This window comes from Marasmius oreades, chromosome 1, assembly GCF_018924745.1.
Source record: "Marasmius oreades isolate 03SP1 chromosome 1, whole genome shotgun sequence".
Classification (NCBI taxonomy): Eukaryota; Fungi; Basidiomycota; class Agaricomycetes; order Agaricales; family Marasmiaceae; genus Marasmius; species Marasmius oreades.
Genome location: NC_057323.1, coordinates 1 through 23945, shown reverse-complemented (window position 1 = coordinate 23945; position 23945 = coordinate 1). Strand labels below are relative to the sequence as shown.

Sequence of the window (23945 nt, the reverse complement as noted above, 5' to 3'; positions counted from 1 at the left end):
ACATCCTTCTCCGGTGGATGTCATCTGGATCCGATCCGATCCGATCCTCCATAAGTGAAAGTCACTTACCTGCGTCCCGGAAAAATACACATGCCCATCCCGACCATAATATTTGGCAAGTCAGTGAGTTCCTCCTGGACGAACCCACTACATGACTTCGACGGATTTTTGTAGGACTGTATACAATCTGACATGACTTCACCACATCTAAAACTGCATGACCCGACATGACTTCAAATCCGTTTCATGACCGTAAGATATACGACATTTCCATGATTTCGTCCAAGACGAACCCACTGACATCACTCAACCTGAAATCCCATGAGGCGCCCATCATACCATGACAAACTCTCACCGGATCTCTTTTACAGCCTACATCTCCATTCTCCAGTTATACAGTCCAACGACAGTCAAACGACGGTCAAACGACGGTCAAACGATGGTCAAACGATGGTCAAACGACGGTCAAAATACTGCGTACTACCTAATGCCCGTGCGGTCATTTTGTTCATATCGTAGGAACGGCTCAACAGAATGCTGCAATTCTTGTGTTTGTGAAACGCCACGCTAAATTAGCTTAGGCTGGACACTACATACATGGCACATTACCATTGACTCCAAATAAATAAATACCCATCTTCGACGTACCCGGTCGGGATCAATCTGTTTACAGCCAGGGAAAGAGGCACTCCTGTGACTTGCAACTGGTGAGTAAAATTTGAGGAATATCCCAGGGAGTATTTACATTCTATATACCATGTTTCCAAACCCACATAAATCCTTCTTATACCACCATTAAGCTCAAACAGCCAATGTTACCGAAAACCGAGCTGAAATCTGCTATATCCTGGGAAGGAATGCTCCAAATATCACGATTAGTAGCTCTATATTCTGCCCTGCATCTCAGGAACAATTCATATCTAGGTTAAAAGTCGCTACAGTGAGGTCATGTTACAGGACACAGTCAACTTGACACCACGGACATCACTCGACCCGAGATCCTGCCCCTAATGTGTGACATGTCCACCTGTTCGTCCAAGACAAACCCACAGACATCACTCGACCCGCAATATTGCCCCTGATGTGTGACATGTCCATCAGTTCGTCCAAGACGAACCAATGGAGATGACTTCACATCTCTTGCACGACGGTAAGATATATGACATGTCTGTGGGTTCGTCTTGGACGAACTCACGGACATCACTCGACCCGCAATGTTGCCCCTAATGTCCGACATGTCCGTCAGTTCGTCCAAGACGAACCCATGGACATGACTTCACATCTCTTTCACGACGGTACAATATATGACATGTCTGTGGGTTCGTCCAAGACGAACGCACTGGCATCACTCGACCCGCAATCCTGCCCCTAATGTATAACATGTCCATCTGTTCGTCCAAGACGAACCCACGGACATCACTCGACCCGCAATGTTGCCCCTAATGTGTGGCATGTTCATCAGTTCGTCCAAGACGAACCCATGGACATGACTTCGCATCTCTTTCACGACGGTACAATATATGACATGTCTGTGGGTTCGTCCAAGACGAACGCACTGGCATCAGTCGACTCGCAATCCTGCCCCTAATGTATAACATGTCCATCTGTTCGTCCAAGACGAACCCACGGACATCACTCGACCCACAATGTTGCCCCTAATGTGTGACATCTCTTTCACGACGGTAAGATATATGACATGTCTGTGGGTTCGTCCAAGACGAACCCAGGGACATCACTCAACCCGAAATGTTGCCCCTAATGTGTGACATGTCCATCAGTTCGTCCAAGACGAACCCATGGAGATGACTTCACATCTCTTTCACGACAGTAAGATATATGAGATGTCTGTGACTTCACATCTCTTTCACGACGGGAAGATATATGACATGTCTGTGGGTTCGTCCAAGACGAACCCACGGACATCACTCGACCCGAGATCCTGCCCCTAATGTGTGACATCTCTTTCACGACGGTAAGATATATGGCATGTCTGTGGGTTCGTCCAAGACGAACCCAGGGACATCACTCGACCCGAAATCCTGCCCCTAATGTGTGACATGTCCCCCTGTTCGTCCAAGACGAACCAACGGACATGACCTCACCACCATATTTCTTAAGACCGTAAAAATCTGACATGACTTTCACCGCAAATCTCTTTTACCACGGTAAGATATGACATTTCTGTGAGTTCTTGGCCATTCACCGACGCTCTCTCAGTACTGGAACCATGCACATGTTGATGATTCACTGTAGTTTTCTTGTTGATGAAGGTGCTCTCGAGAAGTATAACCCCCCTCACTCAGAGCCTTAAAATTGAATAATAATCTTTATTTTTTTTCTTCTATTATCTTGTGTGTGCCCAATCCGGAGATGGTCCGACTGTCCGACGGATGCTATCCGCTGACACGGACCATGGTTCTACATCCTTCTCCGGCGGATGTCATCTGGACCCGATCCGATCCGATCCTCCCAGAGCTCTAGTTTTGTCAACAAACAAAACCAAGAAATCGTTGGTCCGTAGCGTACCATACAGTCATATACCGTTTTTTTGTGGGGTGGCTGTGGATCTTCACAGAAACCCACCCATTGACCATCACCTACCTGTCCCAACTTCGCTTACCAGTCATTCACTGGTTCCGGAACTAGAGGTAAGTGACAGGTGAGTGACTTTCACTTACCTGCGTCACGGAAAAATACACATGCCCATCCCGACCATAATTTTGGCATGTCAGTGAGTTCCACCTGAACGAACCCACTGACATGACTTCGATAAGACTGTAAACATGACTTCACCACATGTAAAACTTCATGACCCAACATGACTTCAAATCTGTTTCACGACCGTAAGATATATGACATTTCCATGAGTTCGTCGAAGACGAACCCACTGACATCACTTAACCCGAAATCCCATGAGACGCCCATCATCCCATGAAAAACTCTCACCGGATCTATTCTACAGCCTACATCTCCATTCTCCAGTTATACAGTCCAACGACGGTAAAACGACGGTCAAACGACAGTCAAACGACAGTCAAAATACTGCGTACTTATAGACTTGGATTCACGGTGAGGGATTATACGGCTACAAAAATAAAGGGCCTCGAGGTTTTATAGACCAGCTTTTGAGGTCAGAAAAGGACTGATATTCCACACTTAATCTGTTCAAACAATTCTTGGTGATTCTCACCTGTTCTTACTCCATGCTTACCTGTTCTCCAACTATACTTACTATGTACTCATTCTATACCATTCACATATACATGTTTTTTCCCTGTCCTTCCTCTGTTATTACCTGTTATTACCTGTTCTTTCACCTGGTATTTCAACCTGGTCTTCAAAACCCCCATACCCCAAAATAAATATTATTCTAATAACCGTAGGTTATCGTCGATAAAGGTGTCAAGAAACACTCTACAATTTCAAGAAAACTATTTTCTTCGTTTCCGATGCTGCAATATCGGGTCCTGCGTGTCCTTCCATTCTCTGATCTTCCCCCGAATCTTCCTCGTTGTCTCATCATTCACCGCTAGAACACAGGCCTCGCTGGGAAGGAAATTTACCCTTGACTCGAAGTCTAGCTCCAATGTCTTCAAGTCTACGGCGAACCCGACCAATCTATGAAGGTTGTTGTCATCTTTGACCGCAGTCACCCGTACTGCAACCACATTGGAAAAGGGGCCGTTGAAGATGAAAACGGGCTCATTGGTGGAGGTCGAAGGATGCACAGGATTAACCTCGACGTTCAAAGGGATCTCGCGCTCGCGTTTATAGTATTCAACCACCGCGACAGGCATCTTCTCAGGGTAGGTCATGCGTACAGTTGATTTTCGTTTGTTGAAACCTTTCGTTCCAATACTCCCCGTCAGTTCCGCCTTGAACTGGAGATTTTCGATTTCCTTGGCCTCATAGAGCCATGTCTGACTTGCATGCCGTTGAGCGGCTACGCAGTTGAACACTGGTTCTGAATTTACACCATCCCCATTTAAGGCCCCCTCTGCTTCGTCGTCTCCAGGCAGATTTCTTCTAGCAGAAGAGAACAGAACTTGGGCGGGCGGGAGAATCTTTCGGTGAAAAGTCATCGGGTGAACGTAATGTAATGGGGGAATGAAGATGGGGTTCAGAGGGCGGTCAATGAGATGAAGAGGAAGCTCCCAGAATATATCAACTACATCATTGTAGTCTACGAGGTACGGACCTCCGTGACTGCCTTGTACAACAGACTCGATGAGCAGCTTCAAGCCACTGGTGGTGTTCTGAGCAACCATAACGTCGAGAACCTGGGCTAGTTTCCCTTTTAGAGCACCAGGCCCACTGACAAGAACCTCCCGATGTTTCCAAGGAATCATCCCAGTCCTCATCTCCTTAACCTTCCTAGTTGCTTCCGCGTGAGATAGCAGGAATACTTTCTGAGGTATATGATTCAGTGAAAGCTTCTCCGTCCAATCTCGACGAAACCGGAAGAAATCCCTGTCGCTTCGGATCGCCATGGGGCCTAATTTGGCTGCTTCGACCCAGGATGGAATTTGGCTAGTGTCTCTTCGAGCCATGTCGTATCCAACAACATTTTGGTCACGTTGGGTGGCTCTGAAACAGTTCGGGTGGCCAACAAAATCGTAATCCAGGTCGTCCGACATGTCCTGAATTATGACTTCATCGCTTTGGTCTTTAACTGCAACGACAACGCCGGAGACTCCAGAGATGTGGCGAACATAATCCCCAATAAACCATCTCTTCTTGATTGCCCAACCAAGTGAGTGATGCCCGCTGAGACCTGCTTCAGTCCGCTGCTCAACAATCGGACCATTCGTAGTCTGCTCGCAGACCACACCTTCCTCTCCCGTGATGACGCTGACCACCATGTCACCTACGTCGAACCTCCAGTCGTCAATGTGCGGGAAATTAGAGAGGACATTCTTGTTATGGCTGGCAAGAAACAGACGACCTTCGGCGGAGTTGGGATATTTCCCGAGCGGACGTACATCATTGACATGAACGGTCTTGAAGATCAGACCATCAGTGATGTAAAAACCGGTACGGGATGTTCCGAAGACCGTCGGGGTGTCAGAATCAGGCACTGGGTTGAATTCGGGGGTGACCAGGGTCTGCAGGTAACGTTGTCCATTGTCCGAATATTTGTCAATAGAGGATTGAGGTAGTCGTGCAAGGAAGGCGACCACGAGCTCGTCACCCTCACGCTTGACAACAAAAGCTGGATCGCTTGTGTAGAGCGGGGTGACTTCTCGGATGTCAGGCTGAACGCTGTGGCTACGCCCAGATTCCCTTTCGTCCGACTCCGCAACAACGTTCACCGTGTTCACCTTCCTTCTCTTCCGCTTCGCTTCAGCTCTTCCAAGCCGAACCCAAGTACCAACAGAAGGGCCAGTTATGGGCACATCGTGTAAAGGATCCTGAATTGCAGATGCGAGAGTCTGTCGACCGCACAAGGCGACTTCCACCGGGTCAAGAACGCGTGTCATGTCGATCCCGTTCAGACCAGACCGTTTTCGGACGACTGAAAAACACCCACTGAGCAATTTAGATATGTTTCCGAAATCGGTGCTTCTGACGTAGACGTATCCGCAGCCAATATAAGGGTTACACCGGGCCATAATGAAGCTGTGAAAGTTCAGGGGGGCGTTGTCAATGAATTGGATAACATCTTGTTCGCGGTTTTTCTGCACAAACGGTCAGTCTGATACCGAAATGATTATATATTTTCTCACCCTGCACTTGACCACCCAAACCTCACCAACATCTTCTGCGCCAAAGTCCAAGTCATCAAGTGTCCTGGAGGATGGGCCAGCGTCGTTTTGAGTATATTTCTCCAGAATGTTTTCAAGTCCCCATGGAAGATGATCCCCCCCCTTTGATTCTGGTGTAGCGTTGATCAAGTTGTAGTTTAAGACACCGTCCATATCCTCATTTTCGTTATCGTTTATAAATCCTGCTCCATCTGAATGGAGGAATGGTCAAATGTTGGTATTACCGGTCACAACCTCATCTCACCTTCAGATTCATCGTCCGAGGTCTCATCCTGATGTTCCACCCTTGCCTCAAGGTCCAGATAAGGTCGCACAGTGTCTTGACGGCGCATAGTACCTGCAAGAAAACGCAAATCAGCATTCTGGGTTGGGTTAGGTATGTTTTTAATTCATTTTCAAGTTTAAAATGAACTGAACTTGATTTGTCTTCTACACTACGGTTGTCTTTTGTTATACTACTGTTGTTACTGTTGTTGTTACTCACTACTTCGGTTTTGGACAGCGGTTACGGGCCAAGTTCAAAATGGATTCAAACTCCGACATGTTGTGCGTGTTGGGGTGCGTCATGCAGGGGGGGGGGGGCTCCACGTGACAGTTTCACACACCATTGTAATTTCGACTGAAAAAGGAAAGTTTGAGCGCTATATGTAATCTAACCGCTTTCTAGGTAATTATGCTATGTTAGCTCAGTGGTAGAGTGCGCATTCCATCATGAGGGCGTGGGTTCGAATCCCACACATGGCACATTGCACATAATTTTTAGGGCACATTCGCTCACGGAATGTCATTCATGGGAATGGCTGTCAGTCTTTAGAACGCACAACGACGATGACACCTAAGTCGAGTGAGCCGAATTGCCACGGAGCTATTGCGGGCCCAGCGATTGGTCCGGTCATCTGATGAATTGCCGAGCGCCCTTTAAAGTTCCGTCAACCAAGTAGCCAACAACTGGAAACCCCTACCGCGCCTCAATGCCCAACCCCAACCCCAAACTTGACTCTGTCTTGCACAAGCTCGCGGACAAGCTGGCTCACGTAGTACCTCCATATCCCGCCGTCACGGGTGCACCATCCGCCTCGAGAAGCCGTCAAACTGCTGCGATTATCGCCAATCATGATACTACTATTCGCAAACTAGCTATCGACTCTCCCGTCGGGTACGATTCAATATTGGAGAAAGAACTGGACATAGAGGGTGTGCGAAAAAAGGAAGAGGACTCTTTGGGGTCAGAACGCTACTTCTGGGAAGACCTCAGGATTATGGGCAGCGGCACTTGCCTGGTTGACAGGTGGAACCGTGATCCCGGCACCGAAAAGTGGGTCCATGATGTACTTTATAATTTCACGAAAACCATTTTAGGTATCATCAAAGTGCAAATACTCACAGAGTGGGGGTTGGACAACGAAACCCAAGAAGCAAAGGAGGCGATACGCCTCCTGGAGAGGTTTCAGATTAACAGCGAAGCAGCTGAGGGGGGGAACAGGTCAGACGTGGGGATCATGCTCCAACCGGAGGGGGGTGAAGATAAGCTCAGGCGGGCTGCTGCCATTGATGCGAAAAGCACCAGCATAACCAATTATCGCTATTCCCAAACTCCAGGCCCAGGTAACACAAAGGACGGATACCTCCAGGGGCTCCTAGATTCGAACGCACATTTATCCTCTCAATTTGACCCGACTAGTCGAAACAGTTGGAAGAACAATGTGCTTTATTTGTTAGCACAGGTATGTTGCGAGAGCTTTTGGGGTCCTTCACTAACTATGCTTTGCAAGATGATGAGTCAGGCTGATAGCTCTGAAACTAAGCTCTGCTTGTTTAGTTCTATTTGTGGATTCACTCGCATCGGATACGTAACGTCGAACAACACGCTACTGCTGTCCGAAAACCTCTCGCAACCGGATTCCCAAGAATCACGCAACAAAACCCGCACATACGTGCCCTTCATCTACCTCCTGCATCAGTTCATGATCACTGTGATGATAAAAATAGCTCCCGCCATCCTTCCTTCTGAATCGCGACTATCGAATTTCTCCATTATCCCACAGAACGTCAGAACATCTCCCTCAATGCCACCTCACACAGATCCTTTATTATGGGGAGCTGAGTTAATTTCACCCTTCTTACAGTGGGCGAACATGAATATATCTGCATACTTGATCCGGACAGCACCAGGAATCCTTAGGTTCATCTCTGGCTTCACCGCAACTGAAGTTAGCGGTGAATTTAGAAATTTCAGCCCCAGGTAAGTTCACTATGTCGTATTCCTTTCAAAAGCTTTTTACAGCAGTTTATAGTGTCTTTCGGCTCCCACAACTTCGACTTCAATTTCCGCATCCAGTAATAAGGGAGTTTACGGCGATCAGTATCAACTACGAAACCCGACTCGTACTGAAGGAGTTTCGCGATGAGGAAATGTTCACACGTGAACTTTCCGCGTACAATGTCTTCAATCGATCGAAATTTCCCTATGTTCCAAAGTTGTACGGGGCCTTCTATAACCCTTGGAGACAGACGAGGTGCATTTTGATAGAGTATATAGGGGCTACGTTGGGTTTCGGAGAGGAAGGGTCACTCAACGACCAGGAATGGCAAGTTCTCAATCCACTTGTGTTCCTCAATGGCTCCTGATACAAAACAGGGACGGGTTGAATACTGCCATCACGGCGCTACACAACTTGGGCATACACCACCATGACCTCTCATTCGAAAATATAGCGCGTACGCAGGATGGAAAGCTGCGCCTTATTGATTTTGGTCATGCTTCAGTTGGGGATCACGATTGCCATGGCACTTGCTGCCAAGACTTTGTATGGTTGTGCTCTGGTGAGTTTTCCGCTTTTTCAGTAACAACCTGCTCACTGATCTCCATCATCATCCATGTCTTAGTCAGACCGCCGCCGGTAGGGGACGCATGAAATTTTTTCGTGCCAATTCAAGTGCTCTTGGCGTTGACTGAGAAAGACTATATACTACTACTACTATTACCCTACAAAAGTACAGCTTCCACGTTGGAATGGGAACAAAAACACACAGCACCACTTGTACCCCTTGCCTATCGCTATTCAACTTTGGAACAAGCTCTGCATGCGACTGAAGGTTTGCTGTCAAGTGACGAGGAACAAATGCTAAATCGAGTTTTGCACTTCAGTTCAGTGGCTGGGAAAGACAATGATAAAGACTGAGCCTAACTTTGTTAATATCGAATCTAAACGTGCAGAAGGATTCTGGCGAAGATGTTTGCACAATTTGAAAAAACTATCCGATTTCGACGGGACTGCAGAAACAACCTATGCTCATGATCGTGATCTTACATACCTTCGGGAATTCCGAATCTCACTTTTGAGCGGACGGAACACCACCGTACTTGGACTTGTGTTTTTATAGCATAATGGGAGGTCTGAATAAATGTACTACAACAAATCATCAACTTCCACACCAAAGATCGACTTTCAGCGGTGCGCAATATATATATATATATATATAAACCTTGACTTTGTCAAGAGTGACATCTTCCTGTGTAAACCAGACACGACAAGGCGATGTCTCACTCACTCGCCACCTTCATTCTCGACGAAATATTCTCACCCATTCACTCCCTCACCACCTTCAGCGACGGGGTAAATCAGGAAAAGAAATAAAGAAATAAATTAAAATTATCGGATCGGATTCGGAAGTATCGGACCAGATTGAGGACCGTTAATATGTCTTGCTTGTTGTTCCTCTAACACGATACACATATTCCCTTGCCTTCCAGACTTGTCCGTGAGTATGTAAAATCTTCACTTGGGTGTAGACAGAGAGAAAAATGTCCTAGACCGTAGTAACTCTCGACAAAATGGACGACGGACCCTCTGAGTTGTGATTTCCACCCGTGGCATACCGATAAATAAAAACCAACAAAGCCCAATTCTATTTACATGCAACGTGAGTGCTATAAAAAAGTTTTCACTACTGTCCGGAACTAACCACCGCCCTCTAAATCGGACGCAATATATTGGAGTTCTGACTGCTCCACGCCTTCATTCTGGCAACCCAAGATCGGATCTTCTCTTTTGTCTCTTTGTCAGAGAATTTACTGTCCTCTGCCAAGTCACTCCACTCCGCTTTTTGATTTCCATCGAAGTTCCTCTTGATCTCTTGGAACGTTCCGATTGTCTCCTCAGATGCGCCATCTAACCTAACAGCTTCGACAAGTGACAGATGAACGAGAAGGTCTTCAACCGAGTCTGGCGCCATCAAAATTGTCCCAGAGTGGCAGCTAGGACCAAGAGAAATGCATGCATGTACCGTGTACGGACGCATGATGAACGCAGACTGTCCCTCCTCCATCAAGATCGCCTCCATATCCTCCAACTGGGTGATCCAGTATTTGAGATCCCTTCGGTAGGGGGTGTTGGGGGCGAAATGATGGCTCCACAACTTCCTGAGATTGCTCTCAGTTGGTGGCCACAGCAGCCAGAGTTTCACTCCCGATAGATGCCAGATCACGGAGTGTCCAGCATACGGGTCGTTGTGTGGAAAGGTGACATGACCATAGGGTGTCATGGTCGTGCCACGCTCCTTATCCCGCTCGTGGTATACAGCCCTATCCCCAAAATCGAATTTGGCTTTCATCTTCCCCATTCCCTGTGGCGTGTGGTAGATGTTCAGCGCTGCCAAAACCCTCCCCGCCTGGTCTGGCGAGTTTTGCGTCAACATCATAGATGCTGCAAACTCTTGGACTGCGCACGCGTCAGTCGGTTGCCCTGTTTCGGAATCAATTACATTTGGTTTTTTGTTGTCTTTGTGTGTCATGTCCATAAAAAGAAGGCCAATCTGGAAGAGACATCCTTGTTTAGTCGGAACGGGAACCTCTACCCATTCTATGTTCTTCGGATTGGGTTGGGAGCTCCTCCTATTGCTCCGATGAAATGGGATTGGACACTCGAAATCTTTGATAAATATCAGAGCATCCGAAACCCGTTGGTGAAGGGTACGACGAGGAATGGGGAAGGTATGTATTCGGGTGAGAAGCTCTTCCACCCATGCGTTTACACCTATTCTTACTGGGTGAGCGGGGAACTGTGCTATATTATTAGTCGCTTACCGGATCCCTGTGCCTGGGGTTCAGCCCTGGAAGGCGGAAGGCGCGATGAAGATGCCTGCGGTTCAGGTGAAAAAAGGGCGGTTCTCGGAATCTGGCGGGCGGTTGTGTCTTCGTCTCTAATTGTGTCCTCATCTCTAATTGTGTCTTCGTCTCTAAGAAATAAGTGTGAGTGCCAGAACCAATTTTAAAAGATTTACTTACGGTTCCGTTCGTGCTCGTTTCAGGCCGCGGTTCCGTTTTTTAAGATCGTAGTTAAGGCTCGCTCTTCTAGCCCAGGAATTTCCACTTCTGTTCAGAATATGGGTACCTTTTAACTGGTCTATTGGACACTTTATTTCTTCTGGTGAATCCCACGAAAACTCTCTCCATAACCCCTCTGCGTCGTCGGGTCCGTGATATATCCAGATGCGGTTCTCGCATCTGAAGATATCACCAATCCATTTTCCTCGTTCCTCTTCGACGAGCACTGGTTCCTTGAGTTCGCGAAACTGATGCTTGTATTCTATGCCCTCAAAACGGAACTTTCTTTCACGAATTGATTCTGTCATTTTGAAGTGAGATGTGTACATAGGGAGTGTTAGTGTTAGTTCCTTACCGTGAAGTGGAGTCCTCTTCATTTTCGTTGCCTTTCCAATTCAATTAGCTCTCTGACTGTTCACCAGATGTAAATTTATCGTTAATATATATATTTCTATATAGCTACGACTACAACTAGCGATGAGTATGACTTACCGTAGGTCGATACTGTCGGTGTGGTGGTTAGTTGAGAAGATTAAACATTTCAAAGTCCGATCCGCAGCGGTTGTTTTGATGGTGAAATGTGGGTGGGGGGGGAGACACGTGATGGGTTCATAAATGAACATGATGTCATTAGCCCTCTATTTGCCGGTTGCCGGTGAACAGCGATCCGCGGACCGTCGTTTGACCGTCGTTTGACCATCGTTTGACCATCGTTTGACCGTCGTTTGACCGTCGTTTGACCGTCGTTGGACTGTCCATCCACGCACAACAGAAAAATTTCACATCAATAAGGGACTCGGAATGTGGTGAATTTAGTTCAAGTATCCATCATAGACGGACCTTCTCCCGTTATGCATTTCCGTTGCATGTTAATTTTTCAGCCATTGTCCCTTGTGGCACCTGTGGGATTTCGGCGACAACGACGGTGAAACTGGATTTTCTCAGTAACCCACTGATGAAAAAAGATCTCAAAAACTACCCTTTTTCCTGTTACAAATTATTTACAGTGTTTGTGCGACTATCTGAAATTTCCATCTGATCCGTCGAATGGTTCATCCGTGGAAATGAATGACGGATCGGTATTCAACATATCACATGCTGCCCCCCCCCCCCACATTTCTAACCCAATCGAACTTTGTAATATTTTTCCTCTTTCCAAGTGACCTCCACCACCACCCTTCAGAACTGCAGTACTGTAAGTCGTAGTCCCATTATTTTGTATATAAGTTTTGAACGCGTGAAATAAGAAAAATGATGGCAAGATCCACAAGCTTCAAAAACAACACGCAAACCCGCCAAAAGACTCACCGCAGTACCAGGACGGAGATTCAAGCTGATGCGGACCACTCTGTTCCTGATGGCGTGCACAGTACCCACCCTGTTGTATACCATGACAGTCCTGTGGGTGCGTGTCATTCATTACTTAAGATACTAAAATCTTACCTGAAACCAACCTGTAATCGTCTTATTCCTCAGCGGATCGTTTTTACGTCGGGCCACCAAAGACATGTTTCTTCGTCGACAGAAAATTCGCAGCTTCTTTCCGTTCAGAAGCTGCAGACGTGTTTTTCTGGAACAACCGGAGCATTGAAGGACAATTCGCAACAGATTTATGGGAGAATTTATTGGGGGTAAGTTCACCTTGGGTTTGGTGTTTTGATTCCGAATTGATTTTCCTGTTACCGGATAGAAAATTCCATGCACGCAATGTGCTGAAGCTGGGGAACCATGTGTTATGGCCACAGAGACCACGCGCCCGGTACCCTCCTGCCAAAGATGCAGGAGAATACAGAAAGGCTGTTCTCACAAGGTCACAGCTGGATGTCGTCGTCTGGCGGATTGGTCAGTTCTTCAAGGACATCGTCTTAATGAAGAACAGGTGAAAGAGTTGGCACTTGTGAGTTGGTCACAATTACTATATCAGTTCTAACCGGCGTTCATGTTGTCCCTTTCCTCGCTAGGCTTTGGGGATATTGCATGTAGAGAACGGAAAATACCTAAAAACGACAGTGACGTCAAAAGCCATCAAGACATCTTTTCAAGTTGGCGCTCTTCCGGAATCCAACTATGGCGATTATGTATCACGGGGAATGCCAACTACAACCATTGGGGGGTTTGGAAAGTTACCTGGGGGTAACCGGCCCCGGATGCCTACGAGAGGTCCCCATACTGGTCAGGCGATGGGTTCTGTGAATATACCCGGCAGCTCCCAACGTAAACGTATCCATAATGATTCTCCTTCAACGAAACCTGATTGGGTCCGCCCCATAACTTTGGCTTCTCGTGAATCTGCAGCTCACAATGAGCTTCAGATGGGGGATGACATTCCGGAAGGCCAACTTGGAGTGCAGGACACTTGGTCATCGGATCTTCAAGCGGGTGAGTACCTGATGTCAGGTTTTTGTTAGGTTGATTCAATTGTCTTCCGAAGCGGATCAAATAGCCCTGAGTATCAATAAAGCGATGCAGTCTTCGTCGGTCAATGTCCGATCTAAGACTCCGCTGTTTCTTCCATCTGAGAAGGCGTCTCCAGTCCCAGGTCCCTCCAGAATTTCGAGGTCCGAATCTCAGGTTCCTTCTGTAAACGAGTCATCAAGGGTTTCTCCAGTTCCGGATCCTTTCAGACTTTCGAGGTCTGAATCGGTTCCTCCCATCAACGAGTCGTCGAGGGCCACTCCAGTTCCGGATCCTTCCAGGACCTTGCACTTTCAACCCGAGCAACATTCTTTTAGTGAGTCATCGAGGGCCACGCCAGTCTCGGGTCCCCTCAGAATGTCACAGGAGGTTGTTTGCTCTGATAATGCGTCGTCAACTGCTTCCCCAGCCCCAGGTCGCCCTTCCAGAATTTTCCGGGTTGAATCTGAGGTTCCTTCTGAGAATGGGGAGTTAAGGGCTTCGCCAGTATCAAATCTGTCTCAAACATTAGTGAGTGGCTAGGTTTCTTGGTTGACGCCCTCATTCAAAGCGAATCCTTCTCTTACTCAGTCCGGTCTTCGAGTAAGCCCCCCGGCGGACAAAGACCAGTACCCCGATCAGTTTCTTCTTCGGAGTGGTCTACTAGGAGACGCCAACCCTTCTGAGATGGACGTGGATACACTCCGCCGAAGGGTGGCAGAGCTCTCCCAGGATAAGAAGCGCTTGCTGGAAGAATTATCTTCGGCAGAAATTTTGAACAAAAAATACGCTGACCACATACAACAACTGGAATATTCCTTTGAGTCACATCGTTGCGATTCTAACAGTGGTGGTATGCTTGATCTCAACAAGGAGACAGAGAAGTGAGTTGTTACCTTCACTGTCAGTAATGAGATCCTTCATTAACTTCTCCAGGGAATTGGAAGATCTTCGACTTCAATCAACAAAGGTGGTTGATCCAGCCACTCACCAGACGGCTGTTGAACTTGGATTGCGTAGTTGGCTGTCGTCCGGCGACCTTATTTTGCGTCCTCTCCGCCGTCTCGTCAATCGGATTAAAGGCAAGTTCTTGAGTGAACATTGCCAACATGATCGGTTTCCTGCGGATATTACATTCGCCTATCAACAACTACATAGCGAGGCGGCAGAATTTCAGGCAGAATTGACCAAGATAACCCAGTTCATCGACACGGCATCCGCGCATTATCGAGGGATGATGTCTCTTGAGCGACATGAAGAGGCAGGAAAGTTTTTCCGCACTCATTCCAATGCTGCAGATAGACAGGATATTAGCTCAGTAGGTCGTTTTGCAATTAACCGGCCTGACCTCTGGGGTAAGGTTCATGTAATTCACCACCTTATGTTTTCTGACCGTTGACGGTTGTTAATTAGACAGGGATTTGATCAATCATACATGTTTGGATCCGTCTGAAAGAAAATTAGCGCTTGCGAGCCAGGAAAGTTACTCCAAGCATGAGGGGAAGCATCCTCGAGAGGAGGGGGATGGGGTTAACGGACCTGGTCCCGCGAAGAGATCTCGAGTAGAAGAAGCATGGTCAACTGACTGTTCTTAGATGCATGGTACTGGGACTGGGAAGTTCAATATGGATGAGGGGAAAATGTATAAATTTTGCCGTTTACACCGGACCTGTCTGTAGACGATTAGTACAACAACAGTAATTCGGGTGAGAAAAACTGTAAAGCATTACCATCCACAGCGGACTTGACTGATGAAATTCCCGTAACCAACCAACCAACCGCAGTAATTCGGGTGTTAATAAGAGTAAACTCTCGGACGGACCTAGTGAGAAACAAATACTAGCAGGATAATTCATTTTCACTGAGTATTGTCTGGTATTGTTCCGCTTTTGAACATACCACGTGCCTCCCCCCCCCTACACATTACAACCCAAAATAGCGCGGATGTCGGACTTTGAATGTAGTTCTTTCCAACGAACTGTCATTAGAGTAAGTCGTCGTACATTATTTACGTGCATGAGGATTTGTAAAGTATGAGATTGACCCACCTTAGCTTCTACCTCAAGCTATCCCATGGCAAAGAAACCCAGCAGTACGCCCTTTTTTTCCACTCGCCGTGTCCATAGTAATCGTTTTTAAAGACCCTCAAACGGCCGCGGAGAAGAAGAAAAACAATAAGATAAAGCCTGCTCTAAAACCCCTCACCTTGGATGATACTTATGGAATAGAATATCGTCGGTTCCATAGCGGTCCGGTCGGTACGTGGACAGACACTAAATTCCCGATACAAATTCTTACTGGACTCCTTAGAGGATCGTTTTTACGTTGGTGCACCCGGATATTGTTTTTGGGTTGACAGAGAGTTTGCGGCAGCCTTTCGCTCAGAAGCTGCTGACGTGTTGTTCTCGAATAATCAGAGCCTCGACGGACAATTTTCAAAGACTTTGTGGGACACTTGGTTCAATGTAACTTTCAAAACCTGTCTTTTGAGTTTCGACTAACTAAATAATGTATGACTCTTAGCGGATTGGATGCAAACAATGTACAGAAGCCAAGCAGCCCTGTGTCATGGACTTGGATTGCGGCCGCGCAGTCCCCTCTTGTCAAAGGTGTAGACAAATTCAGGAAAACTGCTCGCACAAGATCATGGCTGGCTGTCGTAGCTTGTCATTATGGTCATTACAACAAGGTACAGAAAATGCAATCAATGAAACGGAGGCAAAAGAACTGGCGCTCGTGAGTGTGTTGTTGTGTTGACTATCAATCATTTCCTGTCATCTTTTTTCTCCCCCTGACAGGCTCTAGGGTTATTGAAGATAGAGGATGGGAAATGGCTAAAGACAATGGTGACTGACTCATCCATGAAACCTGATTTCAAAACCGGTACTCTTCCTGAAGCCAACTACGAACTGTACGTTTCGCGAGGGATGCCACCTGAAACTGGGAAAGGCGTTTCTTTCGGGAGAGTAAGGACTACGAGTGTGGGCCCTTTGGATGTAGGTGGTCAAGGGAAACCCCGTGTTCGTGGAATTGTTGAACCGCAGAAAGGATCCAGAGCACCGCCGCGACGATCTCCACGAAAGCTTCCAGAAGAAATTGTCTCCTCCTCGGGTAGATCTCTCGCTGTTAAGGCTGTGGGGTCTGAAAGACCTCCTCGAGATCGCACCACTCGTTTGGCATCTCGTTTAGCCAATCAAGCTCGTGCTAAATTAGCGACTGAGAACAAGATTCGAATGGGGGATGATAGCCCTGCCGGTGAACATGGAGTGGGGGACACTCCTCTATTTGAGGCGGAAAGAGGTAAGTACTCCTCACGTTTGTTATCCCTCTTTGTGAGTTTAGTTCATTACCAAGGTGCTGAAGCGGTCCCTACGGATCGCACTCTTGAGGTCCGAAGCTCATATCCCAGGGCATTAACAGATAAAAGTCCTTGCACAATTGCGAGTATTACTGCCGGAACCGCCACTCAGCAAGAATATGATGCGACAAGGTTCGCTGTTGTAAACTCTGGAAGTATCGGAAGACAATCGGTGAGTATCTATTATCATCCACCCCTAGAAACGCTAGAACGGTCATCGTTGAAGCTAAATCATGTTTATCTTTCAGCCTGGATCCCCAGAAGGACCTTTACGCGATCATTCGGCGTCTGAAGAGGAGGTTTCTCACCTGCTGGGGCATTCGGCGTCCGAAGATGTTTCTCTTCTGCGCCAGCAGCTGTCAGCACTTACGCAGGAACGGGTGTCGTTGTTGCAACAACTTGAGTCAGCGAGGGTTAACGAGGCGGTTAATGCAGAGAAGTGGACTCAGGACAAAAAAAGCCTGGAGAGGTGAGCTTCCCCCCTCTGATGTATATGAACTTCTTACCATCCTGGATGACGTCTTTCGTCTACTGTTTACAGCGAGTTGGATGTTCTCCGCAGCAAAAAAATCAGAGATGCAGAGAGGTACAGGCTCACTCTGACACACGGTTTCAATAGTTGGCTGTCGTCCGGCAGGCATATTTTGCCAGCTATCAACCACCGAGTCGAACAGGTCAAAGGAATTTTAGTAGAAATTCAGTCAAAACACGACCAGGTCCCTGTAGACGTTCGTGCTGCTTATGAGGAACTGCGTAGCGATCTGGTGCAGCTAGTCCGCGGGATAACGGGGATTGGAGACTTTGTTCAGGCGGCATCAGGACAACACGAGGGTGTCATTTCTGATGATAGACATCGAGAACTGGGTCAGTTTTTCCGGGCTCGTGTAAAGGGGGGGGATGAACAGTACACCGCAGTCGGTCGTTTTGCGATTAAGCGGCCGGATCTTTGGGGTGAGGTTTTTGTCGATGATATCTTTGGCGTGCCTTCTGACAGTTCCTGATAGATGACGCTATGATCGAACTCTCGCATTTGGAAAATTTTGAACATAAATTAGCCAAGAAAAGTCGGAGAAAATACTTGAACCGTAAGGAGGGGAAGAAGGAGCAAAAGAAGGAGCGGGAGGAGGAGGATAGTGGGACTGGTCCGGGTCCTTCGAAAAAACCTCGTTTGAATTAGAAGTCCAACACCAGAATCAATAAATGAAATAAATGTTGGTATGCCGTGGATGACAATACCCCTCAGACCTCCGTCCGAACTGACAATCGCGTAACGAATATACTGATGTAAATTTACGTCCGGAAAGATGGCAATGTCAGTCAGTGGGTTCGTACTCTGCGACTTCACTTTTTTATGTCCGTAATCTGAAATTTCGGTGGGTTCGTCTTGGACGAACGCACTACCATGTCTCAATACCCAATCCTGACACTATTCTAAATCATGTCCCAAGCCACAATCCGGACCCTAATTACTATGTCATGCCAGCGAGTTCGTCCGAGAAGAATCCACTGACATGTCTCAATCGCAATCCATTCTCGTATCTTAATCTGACATGTCGGCGGGTTCGTCTTGGACGAACGCACTACCATGTCCCAACACCAATCCCGACCCTAATCTACATCGCGTCAGTGAGTTCGTCCAAGACGAACGCAGACAAATACGAAAAATTGTACTTCATCAAAATGCCGACTAGTGTACATGCTAGTGGATCCACTGTTCTATCGCACTCGAGGTATCTGAGCAATACATTCAAGTTTCAAATCCACTATATAAGATTATGATAAAAAAAATCAATAAGCAAAATTTGGTGGGAAGTATGTAGCCATACTACATAAGCAGAATGGAAGCCAATATATTTTGATGCTTTAAGGAGGATGACCGGGTGGAATGCTAACCCATTGCGGTACACTGCGAACGAGGATTCGTGGGGCAGGGCCATGAGACCCCAGCGGCAGCCTAGTGTAAGCCTCTCGTCTTCCTGGTTTCGTATCATAAGATTCCCATATACGACCAGAGACAGTCTTTGGCACCCAAAGAAGCTCGTCATATCGCTTCCGCAGCTCTGCCTTCATGGCCTCTATAACCTCATCGCTAACCTCACGGCACAGAGATTCCCAACGCTTGTAATAGGTGCTTTGCAGGTAATTCTGGGAGTTGTTAGACTTTGGCGACCTGCGAGTATTGGGAAAGAGATGATCGAACGCCCGAGTATATTCTGTTGGCGTAGCGACCTTGTAGAAAACACACGTCCAGTAATCTGACAGTCGAAGGTTTTTAAAGTCGTTCTCTCCAGCCATAAGTCGTGCATCCTCCGAGATCACGAGATACGAGGCGTCATTTGCACTGACGGGGTTTGGTGCTTTCTCAAAGATGTCTACCATGCACTGAAGGAAAATCTCCTCAAGACAGACATCAATGGAACGTACTGGGGAATTATTAACATCCATCTCAATATCGGAGCCCTCGTCGACAGGGGGAGGTAAGCGAGAGTGGCCTTGTGCTGTGAGGTTGAACATGGGGGTGTCGCCGTCATTTCTTGTGGAGATGCGAACACGTGTGGAGTGCATCTTATTTGAAACACGAGTGACGGATGAGCCATTCCTAAGCTTCTCGTGGTAATTGTATCGTATCTCCTCCTCAGTCATCTTGAAAAAGAACGAGAAGGCACTGGTGGAGATCCAAAGTCCACTGGTGCGCAAGTGAGGAGTATGGGTGTCGGTTTTTATCCGACGTAGGAACATGAGACCGTGTGGGAAGTATGCAAGCCGGCCACCTAGCTCCCTCTGAAGGAATATCAAAGCCAGCTCATCAACATCATCGCGAGTATCGGTCAGTGGAAAAATTGCTCGCATCAAATCTCTGCTATGATGACCGTCATCAGGTCGAGAATGGAGACCATTAATCATCCAGACCATGGCGGCTGTGAGGAGAAGAGCATCACGACCGACTCTGAAGACAGAAGGACCGGTAGCCTGTGCTCCCAAGATATGTATCATGGCCAGGAGACGATAGCGTCGAAAGTCCCTGGGAGGTAAACGTTATCACTGAACTTGTTACAAGAGTTCAACTAAAAACGTACCACCAGGTCTCCGTGTCAAAAACAGCCAAGGAACCTCGGATCGCGGTGACGGGTATGTCCATCAACACCTGTGTGACATAATCGAGCGATACTCGAACCTCAATCCGGGCATGAGCGGCAATGGTTACAGAGGCTGCATAAGAGTCGTAGAGGTCTTCGAGGAACTTGCATGGCTGTTGGTCCTCCAAAGCTTTGGCCATTGGTATCGCCTTCCCGTGATGCCGTCCCTCTGGGGAGTAGGTAACGTTTTTGTCAGTTGAATACAACTGAAGGTACTGGACATCGTACGGCCCACCAGAAGCCCTAGGCTCAATTCGACAACCAGCTATGCCTGTGAGGTGGCTGACAATGTCTCTCTCGTATCGACTACTACCGAGTCGTGTCATCCGGTTGGCAGCGTCATCTGACACCTGGAGGAAACTCGCGACGACGGTAGAGTGTGAACGAGCAGTCCATTGAACCGTATGGCCATCGGGGCTTCGAAACTCCAAACCAACGTCGACAAACCATTGCCCTTCTATTGTGTTTTCCAGAGGGATTGAGACATTTTGCAGTAGACCCAGGAAGGCTCGGTTCGCCATCTCTGGTGTAGGGGTATGAAACGAGGACAGCTTGACTCCTCGCACGGTATGAATGAAGAAGAAGTCTTTTGCCCAATTAACTCCGTTCCTCGCAAGTGACAACCGTAGCTCAGAGACAAATGACTCCAGAAACTCTTCCGGAATCATCTTGGTACCGTACGAGCTACGACCAGTGGAACGGCGGATTCGAAATGCCTCAGCATCGTAGGTGGGAGGCCAGTCGGAGACACTTTCGGGAAGAATATTCGCAATGGAGGGTCTCACCCCGCGTTCATAGAACTGGGCCATTTGCTTGACATCTAGGCGGACGTTCCGAGGAGTGGTAGGAGAGGGGTTGGGAGCATAGAGAGTAGGGAAGAAGATGTGGAGCTGGCAACGGTTCCCCCAGTAACCAAGGAGAAAGTTGTGGATATGATGGTAAGGGACCTGTTTCGAAGTGCCATCCTGAAAAGAGGCAGGAAAGTACAAGTGAGCACTCCTTTGCTGGATTTGCAGGTTTATAACAACAGAGACATACCACAAACATTGTATGCGCGAGGTGAATGCTAGTCGTCAAAACCTCTGAAGGATTGGGGACGGCATAGATTGATAGTGAATTTGCAATGGCTATTTTGGGTGTGATACCAATGAGCGAGTCGAAATCGCGTTTAACGTCGAGGGAGTGGTCGGGGGGCAGAATATTGGGCTGGATGTCGACCAAGGCCTGGGTGGAAGTGTACTTGGATTCACCTGTCAGAACGAACTTCTGAAACTCTGGGTAATCCTCCATCTGGAGTAGCCGCTGCGCCTCATCGTTGAACTGGCAGAGAGTGTAGGATTTTGTTTCTCGTTCGGAATACAGTCCAGTCATAGAGATGATGGGTAGCAAAAACAAGAGTCAGAGGTTAGGGGTATCATATACTTTGCTGTCGCACTAGGATTATTCGGGTTGGTTTGGTGGGTTGGTGGTTGGTTGGTTTGGTTGGTTGGTGGTTGGTTGGTTGCCAGTTGGTTATTCTAACAATCCGACAAATCTGAATGGAAGCAAAGGGTTATTCGGATTATTCGGATTATTCGGGTTGGTTTGGTTGGTTGGAGGTTGGTTGGTTGCCAGTTGGTTATTCAGGATACTCAGTTTTTTCGGGGGTTTCGGGTTATTGGCGTTAACCATCCGACAAATCTGAATGGAAGCAAAGGGTTATTCGGATTATTCGGATTATTCGGGTTGGTTTGGTTGGTTGGCGGTTGGTTGGTTGGCGGTTGGTTGGTTTCCAGTTGGTTGGTTGCCAGTTGGTTGGTTATTCTGGATACTCAGTTTTTTTCGCGTTAACAGTCAGGGTATTCAGGACACTCGGTTTTCGGGGTTTCGGTTATTCAGGTTTATTCACGTTATTCGCGTGAACAATCCGACAATTCCGAATGGAAGCAAAAAGTTGATACTTAGGTTGGCGCCCTCGGACCACCATCTGAATGAGGGTTTTTTTAATGTCCGTTACAAACACAGGACTTCTTTATTTTTACTTTTCCTCGATGAACATTGATGCTGATGAAGACAAGATGGAGACGTTCGATTCTCCCGCGTTGTTTTTGGATGACCCTGACGGTTAGCTCATCTCCACGCTGATGTTCCATTCCTTCTTTTTTTTTCCGAGTCTTCAGCGTTCCCGTGAGATTGACATCTGTGGCTCAATGAACTCCGACTCGGAGCGCATACCATGTGGTAAGTTTCGTTGGTATTGAGTTGACACTCTCCGATAATGGGTTTGTTGCTCTGGCGCATGCAATTGGGGAAAAGATCTTCACAAAATCAAGGCACAAATTCTGACCGAAAGAAATAACTACTGGCGGAAGTATCGCGTGTTTACAGTTATCCTAATAATTGTAGGTCGTTTTCGAAAAAAAAAAAAACACTTGTTTCAGCAAGCACTCCACCCGACCCAATACTGTATTCTCGCGACGGAGCCACAGACTAGATGGATTTCTCGATACATATTTGGAGATCCGCAACAGATGGACAAAAGCAGCTCAGGGTTGGTGCGACACCGGCTCTACTGTATAGTCAAGTAGCCACAGCAGGCTACGTTATTCATAGAAACAAATCCTACACGGCGGCTCAAAGGGGAAAAAAGTGTACGTCAATTGGTTGCAGGTGGAGTGCTTGGTCATACAAGTTTTTTTTCAAAGGGGCCTACAATTATTAGGATAACTATAATGCTATGGGGCTGATTTTTTGGAACCTCTCCTTGCTTTAACCCACCCTCTTACTATGCCCTCCAAAAGTGCTTTCGTCGTTCTCGTTGACGCCTATATCACCGAAGATCAAGCACCCTGGCGCTGGAAGCCTTGGCAAGAGCGAACTGGTGTTCACCACGGCCTGTTCCCTGACGACGACCGCTGTCTCCCCCCTGGCTGGACACGGCAGAACGCTAACGACGTGCATTCCTTCTTGGAATCATACAGGCAGATTCCGAAATCGCAGACCAAGGATCGGGAAGTTTTTCTCAAGAAGTCTCCACATCCAGGGCGCGTGTTCTTTGATAAATATATCACCAAAGGCTGGGATGGCTGGGGTATCCATGATGTGGTATGCGACGCATTGCGAGACGAATGCTGCCATCCGTTTCAGCTAATGCTTGACAACAACTCCTTGAAGGACTTTCCTGAGGTCGACCACTATGCCCCAAAGGTCGTTGATGCCATTGCTAGGAAGCTATTCGGGCACGAAGCCTTCCCTCGTGGCTCAAGTGTCCTTCGAATATCGTTAACCAATTTGGGTCTGGTGAAAGCTTTCATCGTACGATCGTGGGTCCGCTTAAAGAAGAAGTGCAAGTCGGATCAAACGAGAATGGCAAGGTACAAGGAAGAGGCTCTAGCCGCGTTTGAGGGTATGCTTCCATCTCTTGACGGCGAATGCACTGCTGACTTGTTCATCATTTCAGACATCAACTTCGAAGACCCTACAAGGGACCAGTTAGTGAAGACGATCACTGCCATAGCTCGGTGGAAGGCGCTAGCAGACATATACTCTATTGACGAGTATCTTGAGGGGTTGGAGAGCTCTATGGAGAAGCTCAATGAGTTGCTCGCAGACCTAGGCGTGAACGCTCCTCAACCAAACCAAGTGTCTGGTCGTCGGGCACCCAAGCGACAGCCAAAGAAATCCTCTTCATCAAGTAAGAAACATTGTCTCCTATTTCGCAATGTAAAATTGACAAGCATATAGAATCTCCGGATCATCCCACCAAGTCCATTCTCGCCTCCAAGGGGGCTCTGAACGAAGTAGCGAGCTACTATCAGGGTTAGGGGTTAGGGGGTTAGGGGGGGTTAGGGTTAAGGGGTTTAGGGGTTAGGGGTTAGGGGGGTTAGGGGGTTAGGGGTTAGGGGGTTAGGGGTTAGGGGTTAGGGGTTAGGGGGTTAGGTTAGGGGGTAGGGGTTAGGGGTTAGGGGGGGGTTAGGGGTTAGGGG

The 23945-nt window shown here is 47.6% G+C and overlaps 7 protein-coding genes across 7 annotated transcripts; 4 read left to right on the top strand and 3 right to left on the bottom strand.

Annotated features, from left to right (window-relative positions):
- Window positions 1-3431: 3431 nt before the first annotated feature.
- E1B28_000007 (uncharacterized protein) lies at window positions 3432-6097 on the bottom strand (the record flags this gene model as incomplete). The annotated part of the gene is made up of 3 exons (XM_043145802.1): window positions 3432-5678; window positions 5727-5956; window positions 6010-6097. 3 exons carry the CDS (start codon window positions 6095-6097, stop codon window positions 3432-3434), a joined length of 2565 nt encoding a protein of 854 aa, XP_043014501.1.
- Window positions 6098-6736: 639 nt separating this feature from the next.
- Window positions 6737-8393, top strand: E1B28_000006 (uncharacterized protein; the record flags this gene model as incomplete). The annotated part of the gene is made up of 3 exons (XM_043145801.1): window positions 6737-7489; window positions 7538-8007; window positions 8060-8393. The coding sequence occupies 3 exons, from the start codon at window positions 6737-6739 to the stop codon at window positions 8391-8393; spliced, it is 1557 nt and encodes a 518-aa protein (XP_043014500.1).
- A 1347-nt stretch (window positions 8394-9740) lies between these two features.
- On the bottom strand, window positions 9741-11468 carry E1B28_000005 (uncharacterized protein; the record flags this gene model as incomplete). Its single annotated transcript, XM_043145800.1, has 4 exons — window positions 9741-10801; window positions 10852-11003; window positions 11053-11392; window positions 11447-11468. The coding sequence occupies 4 exons, from the start codon at window positions 11466-11468 to the stop codon at window positions 9741-9743; spliced, it is 1575 nt and encodes a 524-aa protein (XP_043014499.1).
- Window positions 11469-12342: 874 nt separating this feature from the next.
- On the top strand, window positions 12343-15080 carry E1B28_000004 (uncharacterized protein; the record flags this gene model as incomplete). The annotated part of the gene is made up of 8 exons (XM_043145799.1): window positions 12343-12496; window positions 12568-12722; window positions 12782-12988; window positions 13053-13470; window positions 13523-14016; window positions 14077-14369; window positions 14422-14840; window positions 14899-15080. The coding sequence occupies 8 exons, from the start codon at window positions 12343-12345 to the stop codon at window positions 15078-15080; spliced, it is 2322 nt and encodes a 773-aa protein (XP_043014498.1).
- Window positions 15081-15558: 478 nt separating this feature from the next.
- E1B28_000003 (uncharacterized protein) lies at window positions 15559-18020 on the top strand (the record flags this gene model as incomplete). Its single annotated transcript, XM_043145798.1, has 9 exons — window positions 15559-15577; window positions 15627-15743; window positions 15796-15950; window positions 16009-16221; window positions 16284-16785; window positions 16840-17015; window positions 17092-17312; window positions 17385-17794; window positions 17848-18020. The coding sequence occupies 9 exons, from the start codon at window positions 15559-15561 to the stop codon at window positions 18018-18020; spliced, it is 1986 nt and encodes a 661-aa protein (XP_043014497.1).
- Window positions 18021-18706: 686 nt separating this feature from the next.
- On the bottom strand, window positions 18707-21351 carry E1B28_000002 (uncharacterized protein; the record flags this gene model as incomplete). The annotated part of the gene is made up of 3 exons (XM_043145797.1): window positions 18707-19865; window positions 19921-20945; window positions 21019-21351. 3 exons carry the CDS (start codon window positions 21349-21351, stop codon window positions 18707-18709), a joined length of 2517 nt encoding a protein of 838 aa, XP_043014496.1.
- A 1395-nt stretch (window positions 21352-22746) lies between these two features.
- On the top strand, window positions 22747-23783 carry E1B28_000001 (uncharacterized protein; the record flags this gene model as incomplete). The annotated part of the gene is made up of 3 exons (XM_043145796.1): window positions 22747-23365; window positions 23420-23653; window positions 23704-23783. The coding sequence occupies 3 exons, from the start codon at window positions 22747-22749 to the stop codon at window positions 23781-23783; spliced, it is 933 nt and encodes a 310-aa protein (XP_043014495.1).
- Window positions 23784-23945: the final 162 nt, after the last annotated feature.